This window comes from Dermacentor albipictus, chromosome 5, assembly GCF_038994185.2.
Source record: "Dermacentor albipictus isolate Rhodes 1998 colony chromosome 5, USDA_Dalb.pri_finalv2, whole genome shotgun sequence".
NCBI lineage: Eukaryota > Metazoa > Arthropoda > Arachnida > Ixodida > Ixodidae > Dermacentor > Dermacentor albipictus.
In genome coordinates this window covers 103,147,157-103,168,634 of record NC_091825.1, presented here as the reverse complement: position 1 = coordinate 103,168,634, position 21,478 = coordinate 103,147,157, and the positions used below count along the sequence as shown (strand labels likewise).

The 21,478-nt window shown below is 47.1% G+C and overlaps 1 protein-coding gene across 4 annotated transcripts in view; it reads right to left on the bottom strand.

The window, feature by feature from the left end:
• LOC135905937 (WAG22 antigen-like) overlaps positions 1–21,478 on the bottom strand; it is a 139,530-nt gene that overhangs the window by 14,022 nt on the left and 104,030 nt on the right. For 2 of the 4 annotated variants that reach the window (XM_065437078.1, XM_065437077.1), the window contains exons 2-3: positions 1,614–1,645; positions 392–423 (exon numbers count right to left, since the gene is read on the bottom strand). In XM_065437078.1, the coding sequence (XP_065293150.1) occupies positions 392–423; positions 1,614–1,644 (63 nt within the window). In that variant the 5' untranslated portion in view covers position 1,645. The other 2 variants (XM_065437080.2, XM_065437079.1) reach the window with 2 other exon arrangements.

The window sequence follows — 21,478 nt, the reverse complement described above, 5'->3', positions numbered from 1 at the left end:
GTAGTGCGATGTACAGATGAACAAAAATGAACAGCAAGAGAAAGGATTATAAGAATTCAATGCATTGCACTAGACAGACATTCCTTGATCCGCACGAGCTGTACAGAGCATTACAACGAAGGATCTCTAGCGAAATAGTAGACATTAACCGAAAGTCCTTGCCGATTCCGTAACATTTGTGCAGAAACTTTTGGTATAACTGGTCTGCATAGCGCAACGTTGCCAAAGAGATGCATTAGCTCTGCTCTTTGTTAGGAGGAAATCCGTGTCTTGAAAGTGACAATGTGTGGTTCTGTGCCGGTGTGCCTGCTGGATTATTATTAGCAGTTTCTGCGAGCAGTGTTCGCATAGATTATCGGCTACGACAGTTTTGAGGGGCAAATACACTCACCCTTGCAGTGCTGCTGGCGAGGAACGCAGCTTCTGAAAATGAGATAAAGGAAACATGTAAAAATAATACATGAGCGAAGGGGCCTGAAGGAAAGCCACCTGTTAAGGATTAGCACAACATGCTTAGCCAAGAGGTTTGGCGCACAGACCCGAAAATGTCAAGAAGGATTTCCTTTGACAGCGCATTATGTAGCAAAAACACGGTTCCGCGCAAATTTTATACTTCAGTTTAGAGTTCCTCCTACCTAGGAGTAGTGCCGCGTTCTCTACAAAGCTTTCAACGATGTGTTCTGTTCAACACCTTGAAGGCCAGCTAGCTGCCAGAACGTGTCTGGTCTGGTACATGCTCCAGGATTGAGACAAGGGTACAGTAACATTGCGAGGGACAGGATGAATATAAGAAAACAGACGAAGCCCTGATCCTTCTACTCGTACGGTCTCTTGTGCTGTTACTAGTTTACAGTTACTTCTACATGCACCAACCGGTCCAAGTTAGCATTCCTTTACAGGTGTGTTACGGTTGTTTGACTCTGGACAGTTCTGGCCTCCTAAGTCAGTGGTACCGCATATGCGTGCTGCACTTCACAGTGGCGTCCAGACGGGACTAACGCGCTGGAATATTTTGCCACGTTGTAGCGGTCTACGCATTTCCTTGCATGACCACCACCACGCTAACGCCTACCTAAGTCTCCTACCTAAGTACTATGAGTTCTCGTAACTGCGAAACACGTTACCAGTGAAATTGGCGGTACTCAAGGAGTAGGAACAAACACAGGCACGACATAAGCTGGAGTTGAACATTTGATCGTTGTTGTAGTCCAGCAATTGTCACATATCTTTTTTTTTTGCTTGTGTTCCATTATTTCGGTAGCAACGCTTTTGTTTTGTGGCGTTTTATGGCGCAAGGCCCAGGTATGGCCAAAGAGCGTCATGATGTAGCAACATATTTGAGAGTCCTATACCATCTGGTCCATATAATAGCAATGGTTAGAGTTTTAATATGTCTATTTTGGCCTCATGTTTCGTGCCTGATTACCGCTTGCCCGAACGTTAGCAACAAAGTGAAGAGTCAAACAATTTTTACAACAAAATTGCGAAGTAGTTTGCCTACATAATTCTAAAGAAACAGCGCCAGTATAATGGACGCTTATAGGCATGAGCGAGATCAACTCATTTCTCATTGCAAATGCCTTTTTTTTTCTAGATGCTGATAATATACGTACCGATTACGAAGAGGACTAGCAAAGGACTCATCCTGAAATAAAGAGAGAAAGAAGGCAAATTAGAGAGGAGAACAGTTCTAAAACAATTGCACCTGCACTTAGTATTGAGGCGCCAGCGCCTGGTAACTGATGGCTCTCGTCGAGTGAACATGTCCCCACACAAAATGTTTATTAGCACTTATGTATCATAGCGACGCGAGCTTATTGCGACACAGTTATTCGCGGCAAATGACGGAACCGCCAACGCAGTGTACCGTTTTTAACGACCTGTTAACGTTTGCCCACCGCTCTCTCACTACAGCCACACCGTTCTTCCGGTGAGAAACAATGTCGCGGTTCGGCGTCAATCGGTGCTGGCGGCAGTCGAACTGGAAGAATCAGAGTCACTTCTCTACCGAAATTTCGGAGCGGGTTAAGAAACCCCACGTGATTTTTCGAACCTAAGAAGAAGAAGACGAAGTTGAGGGTAGGAGGATGCCATATACACACGTATCTAGCCTTGCAAGTGAATTCCGGCTGTTGCTCCACTACAGCGTCTAAATTTTACATTCACGGGGCTATAAACATGCTACAGCGTTAAGTGTGGCGTGAGTAGGTTGCATATGACTAGAACGAAAAGGCGAGCAATATTGAAAAGCACCAAACAAAGTAGAAGGTGAAGTTTCCACTCCAATTCGCAGACCAGCTCTTCCCTCAAGGACACCGTAGTTTTAGCTGAGAGGAGTAGTCGCCTCCTCCTGAAGTTTAGTATAGTGACACTGATCTGTTCAGCGAGTGGCGATGCTTAGCACCACCTTGCCAGAACGTCACCAATGGCTCAGTGTAGCGGGATTGCTCAGTGGGTCACCAAACTTACTATTCGCAGTGCTCCTTCCTGGCGCCAGTAAGAATGTCAGCTCTGGCACGTAGAACCCCTTCGTTAAACCCGTTATTGTAAGCAGCAAAGTAACAAGCAGAGATAATATACTGTCACAAGGGAACTAGTTGTTTTATCACTGCACAGGAAAATGAGTCAAGAGGAATGAATGGTGTTGGAAGCCAACTGGCGTTGAGGTGAATGAAGAAACATGCACGTTAAGAAGGACGCGAAGTAAAGACAGAAAAGAGCACTCACGGAACACGATGACTAAATAATGTACGCGGCACGGGATAGCCGATCCATCCTAAGTGTACTTCTACTCTTTGAGATCGCCCGGACGCTTCGGCTTCTCAGTGCCTCTGAATCTGTCTCTTTAAGCACGCATAGAAAAACGCCGAGCCGAAAGTTCTTAATATAGACTACTCTTCGTCCTCGCTTTCATTTTTTGTCGTTTCATTTGCCCTCGTTTGCGTTTTTCTCTGTCTGTTCTCTGATGACCCTGTATGCACGCACGGATCGTGTTCTGCTGCATGCGATGAACAACTCGGGAATCGAAACCTCTGGGAAATGCCGACTCGCATGGAACGAAATGCGAGAATGCGAAAGGGTGGCCTTTCGGGGGAGCCTAGTCAGCGTAAGTCATCAGCCTATTTGCTACTCCATGCAACGTGTATCTAAGCACCGGGTGATCTATTGGGTCTTAATGGTCGTCTGTGATGGTGCAGGGCGGTCTATTTTTACCGCGCGTAGCACCGCACGAGGTTAAAAGAAAAAGAACCAGACGACGACCTAAATTTGAAGGAGATCCTTCCGCCTCGTCGGAAAGGGCAGTTGGCCACAGAGAACGCAAGGAATGAAGAGTAAATCCCCATGAACGACCGTGAATGTGCGGGACTGGAGCGGCAAATGCAGTTCAATGTCGTCGACGTATTTCACTACTTTTCAATCCCAAAATGAAACAATGTGGATTTGATTTTTCAATTATGAACATGAAACAATTATTTGTAAGTCTCTCGAAGTCTAAATTCCCTGGGATGGTTGCCCAGGGACCTGACTAAGGTTATGCACTTTGTGCATAAAAATTTACCACGATAGAAATAGTCCTCCTGGCTTGTACAAAAACGCCTGAGACACATAAACCATGAGTAAAGTCGTCACGCAGGAAAGAGATTGCATTCCACCACTCCGTCACAAGATTCAATCTATAAAAGCGGCGGGTGCCTGTGATGCGGAGGTGGAAGGCGATCTCTCTTCTGATCGCTCCAGATGCCGATCGCACATCATTGCATAGTGTGGGTAATTAGCTGCTGAGGCGAAATGCGGGTGAACGATGGTCCAGCTGACAACGTGCTCGCCGGAATTAACAATACGTGGCGTGCGAGGTGTGGCCGAGGTATACAGCGCTGGACTACCAATCAACGCAATAATGTTGCGATCACGTGCGCGAAAAGTACGAGCGACCTGCGAGAGCTGCTGTAGCCGTGAGTCGTTGAGACAAAAGTCATCGCTCACTGTCAGTGAAGCCCAATACCGCCACCCGAAGAAGAAGCGTTCTGAGTGGTGTCGTCCTCCGCACTTCTGGTTTGTTTCCTCACCACAGAGCGCACTGTTCTTTCGCAAGAGGTGTTTTGGCATTTTTCCTCCATCGGAATTTGGCCACCGTGGCCGGGATTCGATCACGCGACTTCGCGCTCAGCAGCTCCAACACCATAGCCATGGCTGAGCAACCATGGCAGTTTCTTATGTCAGTTAAAGGGACACAAGGATTAATCTCAAGTTAAGATCCATTAGTAAATTGCGCTTCAGCAATAGGCCATATCTTGTGCGCCTGCCCGCAGTACAGTCCACAGAGGGCATGCCTTCGCCACGAACTTGACCAACTGGACCAATAACCGCTATCCGAAAAAAGAATCCTACAACATCGAAAGGACCTACCGTCACAGAAGGCCGTGCAAGCGCTATTGCGCTTTTTGCGATCTACCGGCCTGTGTGAACGACTTTAACTGGAACGCCTTTTGTGTGTCTGTCTCCATGTGTGCGTGTTTTTTCCCTTTCTTTTAGCGTTTCCCTCTCTGTCATCTTTCTAACCCCTATCCCCTATCCCCAGTGTAGGGTAGCAAACCAGAGACTCATATCTGGTTAACCTCCCTGCCTTTCCTCTTCATTCTCTCTCTCTCTCTCTCTTGGTAAGCCAGAGAAGGCTACAAAAACGGGAGACTGGTGACCTTGAAGTTCCCGAACCGGAGGCCCGTGAGGTCCTGAATTGACTCCGTCTACTGGGTTTCGTCTGATCGTTTACCGCCAAATAAGGGTTATATCACATTCTAAATGAGCCAAGGTGTCCACCTACCAAGTTTCTATAACATTTTGCAGCGCCAGAACTTAAAAAAAAATGCGGGAAATTGGAATCACATCCGTGACTTCACACTGACACACGGACACTGCGAATTTCGCTCGAAATTTGGTTCGAATTTGGCTCGAAAAGGCAAGCGTGGCCTCCACTTCCTGCGCTCGTGGTCAACGTTCTCCCGGCAAACGAATTAAAATGCGGAATCAAAAGAAAACTTCATTCGTGTAAACAGCTTTCGAGTTACTCTTTAGGGTCCTTCTAAGTGTCCATCAGGGCGCCCTGTCTGTTCCGAATGTGTTCCAACTAATCGTTCGCTTTTCTAAGCGGAAGTAAGTTCTAATCCTGGCGTAAGTAGCTGATGGCACCTCGGAACTGTTCACTACACCCATTACAATATCAATATACTTCCTGTTGCTTTCTCTTTTCCTTTTCCTTTTGTTGACTTTTGTGAGAGAAAGCGGGAGTGGTAAGCTATTGGTGGCAGCAGGAAGCTTCGCCCAGATCCGCAATCTTTGGGGTGCGCAAATGTCGCGCCTGTAGTGTCATGCAAGTGCTCGTCCGGCGCTCCTATGAAGCGAGCCAGGGTGGTGCTCCGTAATGCATATTTGTGCGACAGCGTGCATGCAGACGACGCCGCAGCAACAGCAGCAGACGACGCTAAAAGAGGATGGCAGTCGTCAGTCATCGCCTGCATTCCCCCCGCGAGGCGACTGCATTGTTTTCTAATGCGCCCCCGAGACGTCACTCAAACATTGCCGCCATTGTAACGAGAGCGCGTGGCGGCCAGGAGCGTCTTCGTCGTCGGCACCGGTTCCGAAATAGGCTAGGTCCCAAAGCGGGAAGCGGCGGCGGCGGTTGGCGCAGGCTGTTGCCGCGTGTACGGATAGATACGCGCCTCCAAACGAGGTGTCAGCGCAGATGGCTCGGCGATGAAGGCCTTTCACCTTTGGACTCGCGCGCAGCCGGCGTCTATTGCCACTGCCGCTGTTGCTGCTGTTGCTGCCGCAGCGAAGGCGGTGGCCTGCGGGCATTTCGGGGCGCCGGCAGTGTACATAAACTCTCAGGGACCCTCGCGAGTGGCTGACAAGGAGCTTGGCTGTTTCCTCTTCGGCTTAGTACACCGGTTGAAGGGACACTGGGGTCCACTTTTTTTGGGCAAATCATCACGAAGAATGAAGGCTTCGTCCTTCCTTCTCTCCCTCTCTCTCTTTTTTCTTCTCCCATTTCATTCATTCCACTACGTGTTCTTCCTGTTATACACCCTCGTCTAGCGGATTCTTTCTCTCGTTTCTTGCGTTTCGACAGTGAGGTGGTAACCGAAAGGAGTCATCACCGCGCGGAATGGTCGCGGTTGGGGAAAGAGTGCGGCGGATATCCAAGTGCCCAACGTTAAGTGGCCGACAGCTTTCCTGTTTCAACCTGAGATGGATCGGGGCGTGACCGCAGGTAGCACGGTGGCTCACAACGCCGGTTATAGAGGTAAATTTGAGCGGGGTCGCTGGAGAGGTGGCGAGTCGTACAAGCGCGCTTGTTACGCGAAACGGCGCATCTGGGACAGTTTGATTAAAGGTTGCGGCACTAAAGGAAGTTCAATGCGGCGGCTCGCTGCGACACTCTTGTTGGTCTCCCAAGGTATGGGTGTAGGTTATATTGCGCCTGCTATCATGCTTTCTATCTATTTTTTTTTGTTGCTGTTGTTTCGCACTTCGAAGCGTTCAAGGTTTCTACCGGTGCAACTGAAAGCGTTCCAGGAAAACATTCAAGGATAGAGACGAAAGGATGCACATAGATTGATGGATTGGTGACTTTTGATACGCTGAGCCGCATGTACCGGTATACTTAACCTGCTTGTGACACGTACGATTCTTTCCGTTTCTGTTTTCTCTTTTTAAGCAGAAGACCGGTGCTCCAGTTCGGTCATTTGGCGTGACTTAGCAAAGAGACTTTGTTTAAATTGTTCGCCTTCTCCAGCAATCAGATGCGCTGAAGTCTCGTGCCAAAGGCTGCTACTGTTGGCATCGTTTCTGAGAGCAAAGTAAGATATTTTCTTGCCAGTGTTTCTAGGGGGAAACGGGAGACGAAATGGGGACATCGAAGCATGGAGGAGGAGGAGACTGTTAAGGCGAATGTTAGCCAGAAATGCGCCTGGTTGGCTACCCTACTGTGGGAGAGGGGAAGAGGGAATAGAAAGATAAGATAGAGAGAGGGAGGGGATGGGGAGAAAAGCCGCGGTGAGCTCTCGCACGCACGCGAAGGGCCTGAGAGAATCAAAGACGTTCACAAAGGCCCATCGTCCTCAAGAAAGACAAAAGTGCCTTCATAGATTTGAGGGCCGATGAGCGATGGGGATGGTCTTCAAGTAGCACCTGTACAGACAATGGCCGATCGTCCAGTCGTCGCAATGCGATAGAAAAATTTTGTCTTTCCGACTGAAATCGATGACAATGGCACAATAAATGTTCGATGCATGAGCGCACTTGTTTGTCCGTCGTCCCCATAATGTACCTTGATTCATGGCCCAATCTGCCATCCTTCTCTCCGTCTGCGAAGACTGTTGGGATCTTTGACTGAAATTAATTATCTCCGATGAAAGATTTTGGGTAGAGTCCCCTCCTTTCATTGAAAATTGCGATGCTTTAGCTCGGGCTGAACAGTGATTTCCGAATTTGAAAAGAATAAATACTGTCGTTAGGCAATCGCTGCAGGAAGTGATTACAAGAAAGTTTGTTGAGTTTAAAGAAAGAAGCCAAATTCTGGTACCTTTGCGAACTCATTTACTATTCGGGTTCTCAAATTTTTGAAAAATATGCTAAGAAATTGTAAAAAAAAATTAAACACGAAGTGTAAAATTTCGTAATTACACGCCAATAACCGATATCAAAATTCTATAAAAATCAACTTGTGAACTGTTTAATGCAGACAATTGTGTTATACATTAAGTTAGATAATCTAAAATTATTACGTTGTGTACTTAAGCTTTCTCGAAATTTTAGTCACAAATTATTTGTAGGTTGCGGAGAAGTGTAGAGTATGTCAGCTTTGTCTGCTTTAGAAATTATCGCGGTGACAATTTACAAATAGTGTTACGTGCTTTCTTTCTGCGAAGTTACTCAGTTGCGGACTTTACCCTTCAGTTTTTTTTTTAATTTCGACTTCCAGTAATTTTTTAATGTTACGTGTACAAGAATAATTTTGCGCCCAGCAGGTACAACTTAACAGATGCAACGGTATTTAAAGATATTCAATTAAACAGATTTCTTTCAACTCTGCTGGCTGGCCTCGAAATAAGAATATTTCTGCATTTCATATTTAAATAAATGGGATGGGTTTAGGTAAACTTCTCATTAATTTTTTAAAAATTTTGTTCTCTCATTTTCAAGACATTTATGCGCAAAGAGCATCGTATATGTAGGCTGACACTCGCATGGTAGGGAAAGTCGCCAGTCCAATCCTGTGCTGTCTAATGTTCGAGCATTTGCTGATGAGACGTAATCAGGTGTCCGCACATTCTAACATAGCGCGAGGCAAGCTTGCAGTCATCACAGTGATGATGTATTCAAAGGTACCTTTACTTAGTGTCGCGAAATAAGAATGACAATTGTTAACAGAAGGAGAGAAGCTGCTAGGAAAGCAAGTCATGTTAACGTCTACGGAGATATTTGAGTGACCTCTGTGAAATCTCAATCTAGAAACTCTGACACTTCATTGTAATGTGCACTGTTAATTGATTCAACTACGTTATCACCATTGGTGATTTATGTTAAAGTGAAATGAAAGCAAGAAAGCTTTAGTCCCCTTACAATGGTGTCCGATACTTTTCTTCAAGCAGTAGAAACGAAAAGAGATAACAAGTGCCGTTTGCGTAACGGTAAAAGAAAAGAAAAAAAGAAATTTCCTAGTTCTCCCTCTGCACATCCGTGTCGCTCCGCGATGCCGGAGTAGCGGCATTTCCGCAACACACGTGCACGGCGGAAAAGCCCACCACCTTCACGTGAAGGGCTTGAATGAAAATTCACGTCGCTCGCCCGCACCGGTGAAAAGCGTTCATCTTGACTACTCCCTCCCTCATCAAAGTTTCTCTTTTCTCTTTCTCTTTTAAATGCTGCTTAACTTCTCCATCCTCCCCCTCCCCCACAAAAAATAAAAAATCAAATAAAAAATAAAGTACGCTCAGCACACTTCCTCCCCACTCGACACTCTCGGGTTTTTCATCACTACCCGAGTGATTAATTCTTGCCGACATCTTAATGCATGCACACATGGCGACAGAACACGACAGTCCGCGTGTGCAACGCGTCGCGTACCAGCGCGCATCCGATGTGTCGAAAGATTGCGCAAGGATGCATATCTATATTTGGGAACCTATCACCCTACTCATTCGCTAAAAGAAGTGCTCTCGTTTGCGAAAAACACACGCTCGCTCGAAAGCCGGATGCGTCTCGGGATTATTTCGAAGGTCGAGCCTCGACATCGTCGCTTCGAGCACGCGTCGCAAGATGCGCCCACAAAAGCGCTATAGCTTGGGCGTAGCGCGTCCACGCTCCGATGACCACGTGGCAGAAGCGTGGGCCGCTACCACGCGTGATGTATTCAAAGGTGCCTTGATACGCGCTCAAGCGGTGTGCTCGAGGGAGGCTGCATAAAATAGCGCGCTGAGTTTTTATAATTCGCGGCAGAATAAAAAAATTGCTGTGGCTTAGGTAAGGTTAAGCCCAGGATGCGAAGCATACTAGCCTTTATTTTAGTTGTTGAACCACTGTTTAGCCTGGTGAACTGCTGTTGCTTGGCTATATTTGGTTCGGCTAGACGAAGAAACAACTCATGCATTACTTCTTCGCCTTCAAGAGTGGAACGCGACAGCGTTCCCGTCGACCCGCCAAGGGGTGTAAGACAATGGGCTACAGGGCAGCGACTACGCGCCCCGCATTGGACGCGGTGAGCGTCGAGCAAAGCAGCGTTCGGCGCGGCAACGAAATGTGCGCCTGAGCAAGAGACGCACGCCTTAGAAACAGCGCGTTTCTAAGGCAACACCGCATTCACTAGAGGCGCTTTTGTACCGCTTTGAAGCGTTGTACTCGTGGCTCAGTGGTAGCGTCTCCGTCCCACAATCCGGAGACCCTGGTTCGATTCCCACCCAGCCCGTCTTGCAAGAGTTGAGCCAAAGCCACTTCTCCTCTGTCGTGACGTCACGGTGTCACGTGATTTCATGGTCACCGCCGCGCCTGAGGAGCTGGGTTGAGCCCTCGTAATATGCTTCGCATAAAAAAAGGGAAGGCTGGAGATGTGCGCGCTACTACTGCTATAGTGCTGCTGTTGCAATACACGCTTATCAACCTACTGGCCTATTCGTTGGTGCGAAAGCATACTTAAGGTTGCTTCGTTGGTGCTTAAGGTCAGATAATTGTTTTGTCTCTTATATGATAAACTTTGGCTGCTCCTAGCTTTGACTAAAATTTTCTAGTTGAGCTACATTTGTTTATTAGAAGGGATTTGACCGTGTTATTGTTATAACCGTATGTTCTTACACACATCTGGCTTATTTTCAGCACTTGATGTGCATGTCCCACATTTCCTCTTAACTGTTCTGCTAAGTTCTTTAAGCAAACCGGGTGCTCGTCTGGTTGCCTTTCCTGTCCTTGTTCTCTCTCTCTCTCCCTTTAAACATAAAGCATATGCTTGCAGCCTGACGCTCTTTGGTCATACTTGGCTCTTGAGCCACAAAACACGAAATTCAACATCATCATTATCATCATACTATATTTGCAGTGAGCAGTCACAACTTGTCCGCGTGCAATGCAGTTTGCAACGGGACATAAATTCGTTTCCTTTGCTTATTTCAACTTTCCGATGACCATGGCAGCTTTCTACACGCCTTATAGATGCCTCCCCCAACAAAGCTGTATCACATCATCACTAACTGAATTACTCGCAATCTTTGAAATTCAGCGTATGAACGAACGTTCACTGTACACTACAACACTCGCACATTTCCAAATTTTCTTTCACAGTTAAAGATAATGCGCAGAAACGAACTGCTTCCTAAATGTTTTCAGTTATCACAGTTTCCAGATAGGTATCTGTCTACCTAGAGCCTAACCAGCTGCAGCAAACATGTCGTCAAATCATACACTGTCGCCTTGACTGAGCACACCACATGATTTACCTTTCACATCTTGAAGAGCGCGACATTTTGCCGGTGGCCCGAATTCGGCTCAAAACACGTGCGGCCGACGTTATAGAGCAGAGTGATGGAGCGAGAGCACATCAACCTCACTTTTCCCCTGGTGAATTTTGAGTCTAGTTCTCTGTGTTTGACCTACGCTTCTATTATACACGCCGTTCAATTTGCGCGTAGAGGGCTTCCAAAGACGTCTGCGTGACAAAGTAGGTTAGCTTCACTGCATAGCTCTAGAATGAAAATGCTTCCCGGAGCGTTTGGCAGCGGCCTTTGTTCTGCGGGACAACTATGTGCACGCTTAGATACTCTATTCTCCTGTTTCGCGCTGTATGACTAGAAAAAAAATTAATTGATTTGAATATCGAGCACAGCAGTGTATAATCTAGCGCACCTAATATTTCGTCCACGATTACAACAATGCAATTTAAGAAACTGAATGAGAAGCCGGAAACTGCGATGGTTCCGGCGTAGGTAGAACGGAAAGACGAAGGGGGTGGAGGATGCTACACGGAAGCGGCGGATCGGCATCGACGTATATCCACGGAACACAAAGCGGAGAGCATCGCAGAGGGCGGCGCCGGGCGGTGGTGGTAGCCGTCGGGGGCGGGAGTAGGCGGCGAAGAAGCATGGGAAGCAGCACTAACGTGAGGCAAGGCACGGGGCAGAGCCGTCGACTCTCTACCAAGCAGCCGCGGGGCGTTGTTTCGCACAGGTCTCCGGAGCCAAGCTTCGTCTTACCTGCAGTGTGGCCTGCGTGCCTGGTTCTTCCGGGCCGCCGAAGTGAAACGTGGGACGGAGACGACGCGGTCACCACCAACACTGTCTCTGTCGCGAGGTTGCTGCTGCTGCTGCTCGGAGGACCGAGCAGCCGTCGGAAGACGTGCTTGTGCGGAGGTTAGCCCGCTGATGCTGCCGCAGGTTGCACCGGTGGACCGATGGAGCACTACTCCACTCGGGGAGGGATAGGAAGGGAGATGCACCTCAGAGAGGGCACCGCTGGGACCTTATATACAGGAAGCCATCCTCCCGACCACGTGACCGCGGCGGCGACGGAACGGCGGCGCTCGGAGGAGTTTTCACTTTCTTCGGATGCTCCAGATTCCGAGCGGAGAGGGTTGCCGGCTCGGGGCGGCGGGGGACAGGTAAGGTGCTGCTCTCACTACTACACCCCCCCCCCCATCCAGCTTCCCCCCGCCCCCGCGTGGAGAACTCTCTCTCCGGCGACGAGACGGCAGTTTCGCTCTTCCGACTGATCACTCTCACCCGTCACCTTCCCTTCGCTCTTTCCTCTCCACTTCGTCTGCAGGGGCGCGGTGCGCGTCTCGGATCATCCCGGGATCCCGTCACCGACCTTCGGTCGAGCGACGTCACGGATGCCCCTCCCTGCCACGGATGCCTACACACGTGTCTCCTGTACTGCACCGCGGGGTGTATGAAGCATGCGAGAGAGAAATACCAAGTGGTTGCAGGTGGAGGAGGGGTAACGTCGAGTTGTTTGTTGTTCGAGACGAAAATGAGAATGATGCGCCTGCGACGACGACCTTGTCGGAACCTTTCCTCTCTCGAAAAGAAGAAGGAGCATGTGCACCCGCATTTGCGCATTCCGTACTGCAGGTTTACGAGCGTTACACGTTACCCGCATAGAGTGCCGCTAGGAGGCGTACCACTTAGCGGCGCGCTTTATAGTCAAATTGCAACACTGAAGCTAATCGTGAGATGTGGCCCGAAACACCCGTCTCGTCTACAGCTGCGCGATTCAGCTAGAACAGACACAAGGACAGATATTCAGCCTTGGAAAATCATAGAAAAATCCCGGCGCGTGGGCACTGCCTCTGACCTTTATGCGCGTAAAAGTAACTCATATTAGGCTTACTTGAGCTCCAGGTAAACCGTAACTTCCACGATTGACGTTGACACGGAGCAGTTGAGTGAACGTCACCACACGTTAGACGCTTCCCAAGGAGGATGCCAGGCAAAATACATCTCTGCCCATTGTCAGCTCAACTATACGAGTGCCTGTTAACTATATTATTGCATGAACTCTTTCTCGTCTTTCTGCGGTACAGCTTGCGAGCAATCACCAACACAGACAAAACGAATCTATGCACAATACAGTGTTCAGGCTCAAGCGCTCCAGATCTGTCTAGGCCTGCCTCAGAGTACATCAACAGTGGCTACGATAGCAATCGCCAGACAGCGCCTTGTCAAGACCCACGTTGAAATTGAAGCGCTGATGACCCACGCTGATGGCATCGTGCCAGGACTCCTCACCACCACCTAGCCTCTCTACCAGCGGACAGACACCGCACATCTTTCAGTCAAACGATAACTGCACATGATGAATCATTGCCAGCTTGTTTCACTGCGGCTGCGAGGCCTTCCATTTCTGCATGGTGCCTCGCTCAGCCAAAAGTCAACCTCTAATACCTGGCATCACGAAAAAAGCTGATCTATCATCGCCAGCCCTTAAACAGTTCACATTACTACTTTTGTACGCGAACTACCGGGACTCTACGCGTATATGTACACTGATGGATCTGTCCTGCCAAACAGCTCCGCTACGGTAATCGTGATACCAGCGAAAGTTACAACCATCAAATTTAAGACGACTCACGCGACATCATAGACGGCAGCAGAGCTCGCAGCGCTCTTTACCACCCTTCATTACGTCGGAGATGAACCGCCACACGAGTGGACGATCTTCTGCGATTCAAAGGCGGCACTGCAGCCCCTACTGTCACCTTTACGGCGCGGACCTCACGAACAGCTAGTATTTGAGATTACAGAGACGATGCACCATATAAGTGATGCAGGCCATGAAATAATTTTCCAATGGCTTCCAAAATCACTGCGGGATTATCGGCAATGAACGTGCCGCTCAAGCTGCCCGTTCAGCCCATACTGAGGACCATTACGCACCAATACCACTTTCTAGAGCTGGCGCAGAACGGAAACCCAGCCTGCTTGCTCGCCAGTGCACCACGTCGCAATGGAATGAGCCACATTGCAGGAATTTCCGACTTTACTCCCTTGATCACATATCAAGCCTTCGAGTCCCATCAAAGCTTTGCCGTGGGGACGCCACGCTTCTGTATCTACTGTGGTTGGGCGTTGCTTTTACCAAAGCCTACGCGTTCCGCATAGGGATGGCCGACACCGCAACCTGTGACCACTGCGGCCATGAAGAACCGATTGGCCGTATTTTGTGCAACTGCCCGCAGTACAGTCCACAGAGGGAATTCATTCGCCACGAACTCGACCAGCTGGACGGCCGACCACTATCGGAAGAAGGAATTCTACACCATCGACAGGACTTGACGTCACAGAAGGAGGCCGTGCAAGCGCTACTGCGCTTCTTGAGATCTGCCGGACTTAACGTCTCTAACTGGAACACCCTTTGTGTGTGTCTCCGTGGGTGAATTCTTTTGTTTTCTTTTTACCCTTACCCCTCTGTCCTCTTTCTAACCCCTATCTCCCAACCCCAGTGTAGGGCAGTAAACCGGAGAGTAATATCTGGTCAACCTCCCTGCCTTTCCTCTTCATCCCTCTCTCTTGACTTGCAAGAAGATAAATTAAAGCTCAGGTAAGTGGCAAGAAAAGCAGAGCAATCTAATATAGTGGAAATAATATTTTATGAATGTAAGGAAGTGGCGATTGGTGAAAGCAGTAACCGCAGAGAGGGCTTAAATATTGGTTATATTAAGCGTCGTGAGCGCTGAAGTCGAGGAGAGAGAGAGATGGATATAAGGAAGGCAGGAATGTTAACCAGTCAAGAATGTGGTTGGCTGCTTTACGCTGGGGGAAGGGAGCAGTTAAGAGAGAGAGAGAGAGAGAGAGAGAGAGAGAGAGATGTGCACAGACAGTCATTGAGTCAAAGCCGCTCGTGCAAACCAGACGTTCTAAGCACAAAAGTGCCTTCACTGCCTTCTGAGCCGAGGATCGGTGGGGACGGTGCTCCAGTACTGTCTGCTCACTCAGAGGACGATCATCTAGTTTCATCAATGTGTTGGACAAAGATTGTCTTTGTGCTTGAAATTGAGGACAGTCGGGGTGGTTACTAAAATACTTACAAAATAAAATAAAACGCAAGAAAGATTCAATTTCTTGCAGCTACTAGAAGACTTCCTAATTTTTCCTCAAAATTGAACATGCAAAATCTTACTTCATCGCATCATCATCGAAGTTGCGGTTCACTTCCTCTCGATTAGCGTTTAGAAGTACAGTTATGAGCAATCTGGCGCTCTCTGTTATTACCTTTCGTTGTTCGTAGCATTGTGCCTTTCGTAGGTAGGATCCTTATAAGAAAAGAATAAGCTTGCCGTTTCTGCTGTCAATGTCGTTCTAATTTAAAGAGGTACATCGGGTTCGAGGACGAAGGAAGTCCTGCTTCGTTGCTAATAGAGGAACTGCCTCAACGTGGCATGCAAGGTAAAAACAAGGCGTACGAGATATGGTTAACCCTACAGTGATGCTAAACTATCATGCAATAATATAGTTAACAGGCACTCGTATAGTTGAGCTGACAATGGGCAGAGATGCGCTTTGCCTGGTATCCTCCCTGGGAAGCGTCTAACGTTAGGTGACGTTCACTCAACTGTCAGCACTTGTCTACATCCCCCGAGTCTTGCCAGTGAAATAGTTGAACAGGTTGCAGATGCCTGTCAGCCATTTTTTCACGTTTGACACGTGAGGGCTCCATGACAAGACCCTGTCAATTATGACTTCTAGAAACTTGTAAGTTCGAACATATGGTATTAGGTGGCCATTTATCATTACGCAGTAGTTTGTCATGGGTTCACACGTAAATGTCACCAGTGCGCATTTCTCGGAGGAAATTTTCAGGCCTCGATTACGGAGGTAGATAGCAGTATGGGTGACAGCTCTCTGAATTCTCATTCGGTACTGCAGACGTCCATATGCAAATGTTATCCGCGTACATTGATAGCCCGACTGTGCTTGGCACGTGCTCAAGGAGAGCAATTAGGGTTAGATTAAATAACACAGGGCTAAGTACACCGCCCTGGGGGACGCCGCGGTAGCTATATTGTAGAGAAGTATGACCTTCCTCGGCGCTTACAAAAAAAAAAAGATCGTATGGAGAGATAGTTGCGTATGCATTGAAGCATCCGACCGACCACTCCTACCTCTTCGAGAGCAGAGATGATGGCTTCATGCGTAAAGTTGTCATGTGCCCCTTTGACGTCGAGGTACAAAGAAAGCCATGGAGGCGATTGCGGCATTTCTCGTGCTGAACGTAGGTGACCAGGTCGACGGCGTTGTCGATCGATCATCGTCCGCATCGAAAGCCCGCCATGGCATCCGGGTAGGTGTCGTGGTACTCCAAGCACCACTCCAGGCGTCCTAGGACCATCATCTCCATTACTTTGACGCACACAGCGTGCCAAAGATTTACGCTATTTCCACGATTTTGCACAACATACTGTTTCCACGTTTGGTATTCCCTGTTTATTATGCTGTGCTCATTATGTTATCAATTCAGTAAGGTACACTCACGAATAAAAGTTTGGAGACCATGGCATCACCGGACTTAAAAGTTGTACTCTTTATTTCGTCAATGCTGTACAAGATACTATGTCTACGTTCGGTATCGCATACTCATTATGGCATGCTCATCCTGCACCGATTACTGCAATGTACACGCGCTAATAAAAGTTTGGAGGTCGCGCCATCAGCAGGACAAGAAGTTAGGCAGCTGTGTTACACTCCTGTAAGACTCGAAGGCGAAAACCTATTGCACACGTGGTAATGCATCAAGTTATACGATAGGGAGGGGGAGGGAGGAATTTCTCGCAAGACATAACGAGCCGCAGTGCGAAGTAAATGTATGGCGCTGTAGGTCGACATCTCAACGACACATGCGAGCGCCTGATGCATTACCTAAATGTTCTTTATCGTTATTTCTTTCTTTGTCTATTTCTTTCTTTCTTTTGACCTTTCTTTCTTTTCCTTCCTTTCTTTCTTTCTTTCTTTCTTTCTTTCTTTCTTTCTTTCTTTCTTTCTTTCTTTCTTTCTTTCTTTCTTTCTTTCTTTCTTTCTTTCTTTCTTTCTTTCTTTCTTTCTTTCTTTCTTTCTTTCTTTCTTTCTTTCTTTCTTTCTTTCTTTCTTTCTTTCTTTCTTTCTTTCTTTCTTTCTTTTTTTCTTTCTTTCTTTCTTTCATTCGTCCTTTTTTATTTGTTCTTTGCTTCATTCTTTTCTTTCGTTTCTTCATTCATATTCAGCCGTAGCATCTATGTTTTATTACGGGGGTATGAGCAGTTCCTGATGATTATCTTTTTTGTCTCACTGGACTACAGGTCGCTTTTTCATTGGGGTATGAGTTGTTACGGTTCACTTTTGCGGCCATGAATAAAACGAATGCCAAGCGCCTGAGACACGACGTGCCTAATTATCACACCTGTCAACATGAAAATACTTCTTCGTCTATCCCACTTCATTGCATTGCATGTGCGATGGTCTCAACAATTAAGCTACCACGGCGCCGTTTTCCTTCCACATTCAGAGGTAATTATGTTTTACTACTAGAACTAACCCTGGGAGTGTTAGCCAGCGCCTTCACTCCCTCTGCTGGCTAACACTCCCAGGGTTAGTTCTAGTAATAAAAACATAATTACCCCATAATGTGGATGGGGAAACGGCGCCGTGGTAGCTCAATTTGTAGAGCATCGCACGTGTAATGCGAAAGTTGTGGGATCGTTCCCTACCTGTGGCAAGTTGTTTTTTCATCCACTTCCATTTCCATTAATTTATCGCTTCTTTATTTCCTTTATTAGGCACAAGTAATTTCCCCTATGTTGTCCTTGGAGTTAGTGTTTGTTGGCTTTTTATGACATGACTATATATATATATATATATATATATATATATATATATATATATATATATATATATATATATATATATATATATATATATATATATATATATATATATATATATATATATATATGCTACAGGTTTGTCTCGCCTTTACCACAATATATCCACTCACTGAATTCTTTTTGTTCGCAGACTGGGTGAGGGAACAAACGCGAGTTAATGACATCTTAGTTGAAATCAAGAAAAAGAAATGGGCATGGGCAGGACATGTAATAAGGAGGGAAGATAACCGATGGTCATTAAGGATTACGGACTGTATTCCAAGGGAAGGGAAGCGTTGCAGAGGGCGGCGGAAAGTTGGGTGGGCGGATGAGATTATGAAGTTTGCAGGGACGACATGGCCACGATTAGTACATGGCCGGGGTAGTTGGAGAAGTATGGGATAGGCCTTTGCCCTGCAGTGGGCGTAACCAAGCTGATGATATATATATATGCTATCAGGTTTGTCTCGCCTTTACCACAATATAGCACCTCACAGAATTTTTTTGTTTTGTTTACAGAACAGAAGAATGTCACGTTGCCGCACAAGTGCGACGCCGGCTGTTCCTTACCTTATGCGCAGGTGGTACAGTTAAATATAGACTTTTGTACGCCTATGCACCTTGCGTAGAAGAGCGAGCAGAGAACAACTGACCCACTCACAAAGACCATGACACATAAAACGCCAGAACGGCACCGCGACATCACGAAAGAAAGCTTTCAAAGCGAAGAATGCGAACAAACAGCTATAATACCCCACAACGTATTATCCAGGCGCAAGTGCAAGAATACTCTTACGAATAAACAAATTTGCGACCGTTAATAGCACCTAACAATTCATTCAAGGCCCTCCACAACGACACCCTCCACAACGGCATCACTCGTAGCCAAAACGTTGCTTTTGACATCAAAATGATTGAATGAGTCAATCAATTAGTCAATCACTTGATCGCTCAATCAATCAATCACCAGGCGAAGGTACCAATTATTGCTGTCATTTGGGCGTGGTATATAAGACCACAAAGACTTCACTCTTAAAATGTGTCCCACATTTTCCACTTGGCAGTCAGCGCTTGTCTGTGGTATTTGTTTCTTTGTGTCCTCGTTTTATTTGCGCTGTTCAACTTCAGTTCTAAATATGTACCAACAAGCCCTAATCAATGCCTTACTATTGCATTTTGCCTGGACCTTTTCTCCCTTTACTCTTGATAAGACCGCTTGCCGGCGGAGGGGCCCGAGAAATAGGCACTGGCTCCATCTGCGTCCTTTTGTCGCTTTTGAGAGTGCGTTCAGAACGTCCAGGAGCACGGCTGGCGTTCGTTCGGAGAAAAAACACAATCTCCTTCCTCGATCTTAACACTTCCGGCGAGTGTCCGCTGATCTGTACTCCTTTTTTTTTTTGTTCAGCAAAGACAGGGACGACCGGATTTTAAGTGAAGGGTGTGAGTGAGCTCCCGCTTCGTGTCACAAAACGCTCCCAGTCCTCTCAGTGCGCGAAGAGGGCTTCCTCGTCGGACAGCTGCGACGATAGGAATTTAGCGTTCCGCGTTTTTCTCCGGCGCTAGACCGGGTGACGACAACCGTGTAATGCGGTGCAGCGTAAACCGGCTTGGGCGCATAGCCACGATTTTCAATCAACGGACGCCTTTGTGTGCTGCCGCTAAAGGTGTTCGACTTCTGCGGCCCGTCGGTAAACGTAAGGTGCCTGGACAACCATGTTGTCATCGCATACTAGTCAGATCAGCTTACGTCAAGTCAAAATATTATAATCTGAAATTATAGGGTATAGCCTAAGGAAGTGCGAAAGCGCCGGTCTATGGAACGGCGCGTTGTGCTGCTCTTCACGGAGTGACGGTTCCTGCCTTCGCCTCACGTGAGGAGAAGTTTCTTTTCTTTCTTTTTTTTTGTTTAGATGAAATAGAAACCGGTTAAGGTTAGTTTGCATTTGGCCCATCAGTCCTTCCGGTTACAATGCGTTAAGAGTATCATGATCGGCTGATGTTGATTGAATAGAACGAATAGCAATAATCTGTAGTATCGGTAATGCCAGAGAGGAGACAGGAAGTTTTCAAGAAACCACATCATAGCTGTTCACTCTCATTAGCCAAAGATTCCCAGGCTATTCTTTCTATGGACATAAGCATCGTTGAAAAGAAACACAATGGCTACCCTTTCTTTATATTGATGGAAACAGCAAGACGCGCAAAGCCTCTTGTAAAAGAACGCTTCTTTATCTATCCCGAGTTCCCCGTCTTTCGGGAAACCGGAATGATAAGAAAATAAGTTTGCCCTTATTTTAGAGAATGTGTAAGCACTGAAGTTGTTCGCCACGCCTGACGCCCTTCTACTTTGTGCGCGGCTGTGCGTGTTATCGACGTGTTTTACGGAATGAATTTAACGTTCACGTAGCGAACAGCAGCAATCGTAACGTAGCTTACCCAATGTAAGTAAACGAGTGTTGTGCAGTGTGCCTGAGGTGTTATATCAGTTACTTCTACTGCTTTTCGATTCAAGCAGCCGGACATAATTGGCACTAGAGGAAAATGTAAGTTCTAAATTAACTTGCACTTGAACACAAACGACCTCAGCGACATCAACGCAGCTCGGCGATCATGGCATGGCACGTAGCTGACGTTCAAAGTTGCGGGACTTCCGAGAGGTGTAATGTATGCCGTGATTGCTTAAGTGATTTGAAGAAAGAATTCGAGACCGATAGGGGCTAAGCGTAAAGAAATTACTTTAAAAGGACAGTGACGTTACGTAAGAGGTGGAAGAACGTTATGTTAGCGTTTATTAAGGAAATTGGTTACAGTGTGAAGGTAAGGTAAGGTGTCTTTGAAGGTAAAAGATGAGGTTACCGCGAGTGAAGGCTACGTTGACAAGGCTGTGTCTTCTGTTCAGTTACTGGAGAAGTGCTACTAAGGCCTTGACCAAACCACATATCCAGTTGCAGAGCACTTTGTGCATTACTTACATCGTTGCACAGCACGTGGCTTGACAAATGGCTGTGAAAGTTTCATCGTCGAGGCTGTTTAAACACTCCTTCCCGTTCACTATGCAAAAAAGAAGTGAGGCGTGCAGACAGGACACAAGAGTAGAGGAGTGGACAACACGAACGCCGACTGAGCATGCGCATGCCCATTCCTGAGCATGCGCAGATGAGTTTTGTGTCTTCTTTCTTTTTTCGCCTCAGTGCTCCCTTCAGTTGATAGTCGCCTCACTTCTTTTTTGCATAATGAATCCTTACCAACTAGCTCAGCTTTCTGTCGTTCTAAGCTTCCCGTTCACATCGGCATCATCCATAACCCTCTTTCTTTTCCCTTTCCCTTATCGGGGCGCAGAGTAACAGGGCAGAGAAGTCTACCTCAGACCGCCCTCTCTGCCATTTTCTAAATAAACTTCTCTCCCCTCAGTTCAATTCGGCTACTATTCAACGCCAGCGTTTTTCGCATGTCCTCTCCGATGGGAATGCTCGCCATTTCTTTCACCTTTGTGCGAGCATCGCCGAATGATGTGATTTACTTCAGATTCGTCGCTTTGCTGTCATATTTACCTCAATAGTTAGATGACCTTTACCTTTAGGCATAACATTATTTTTTAAA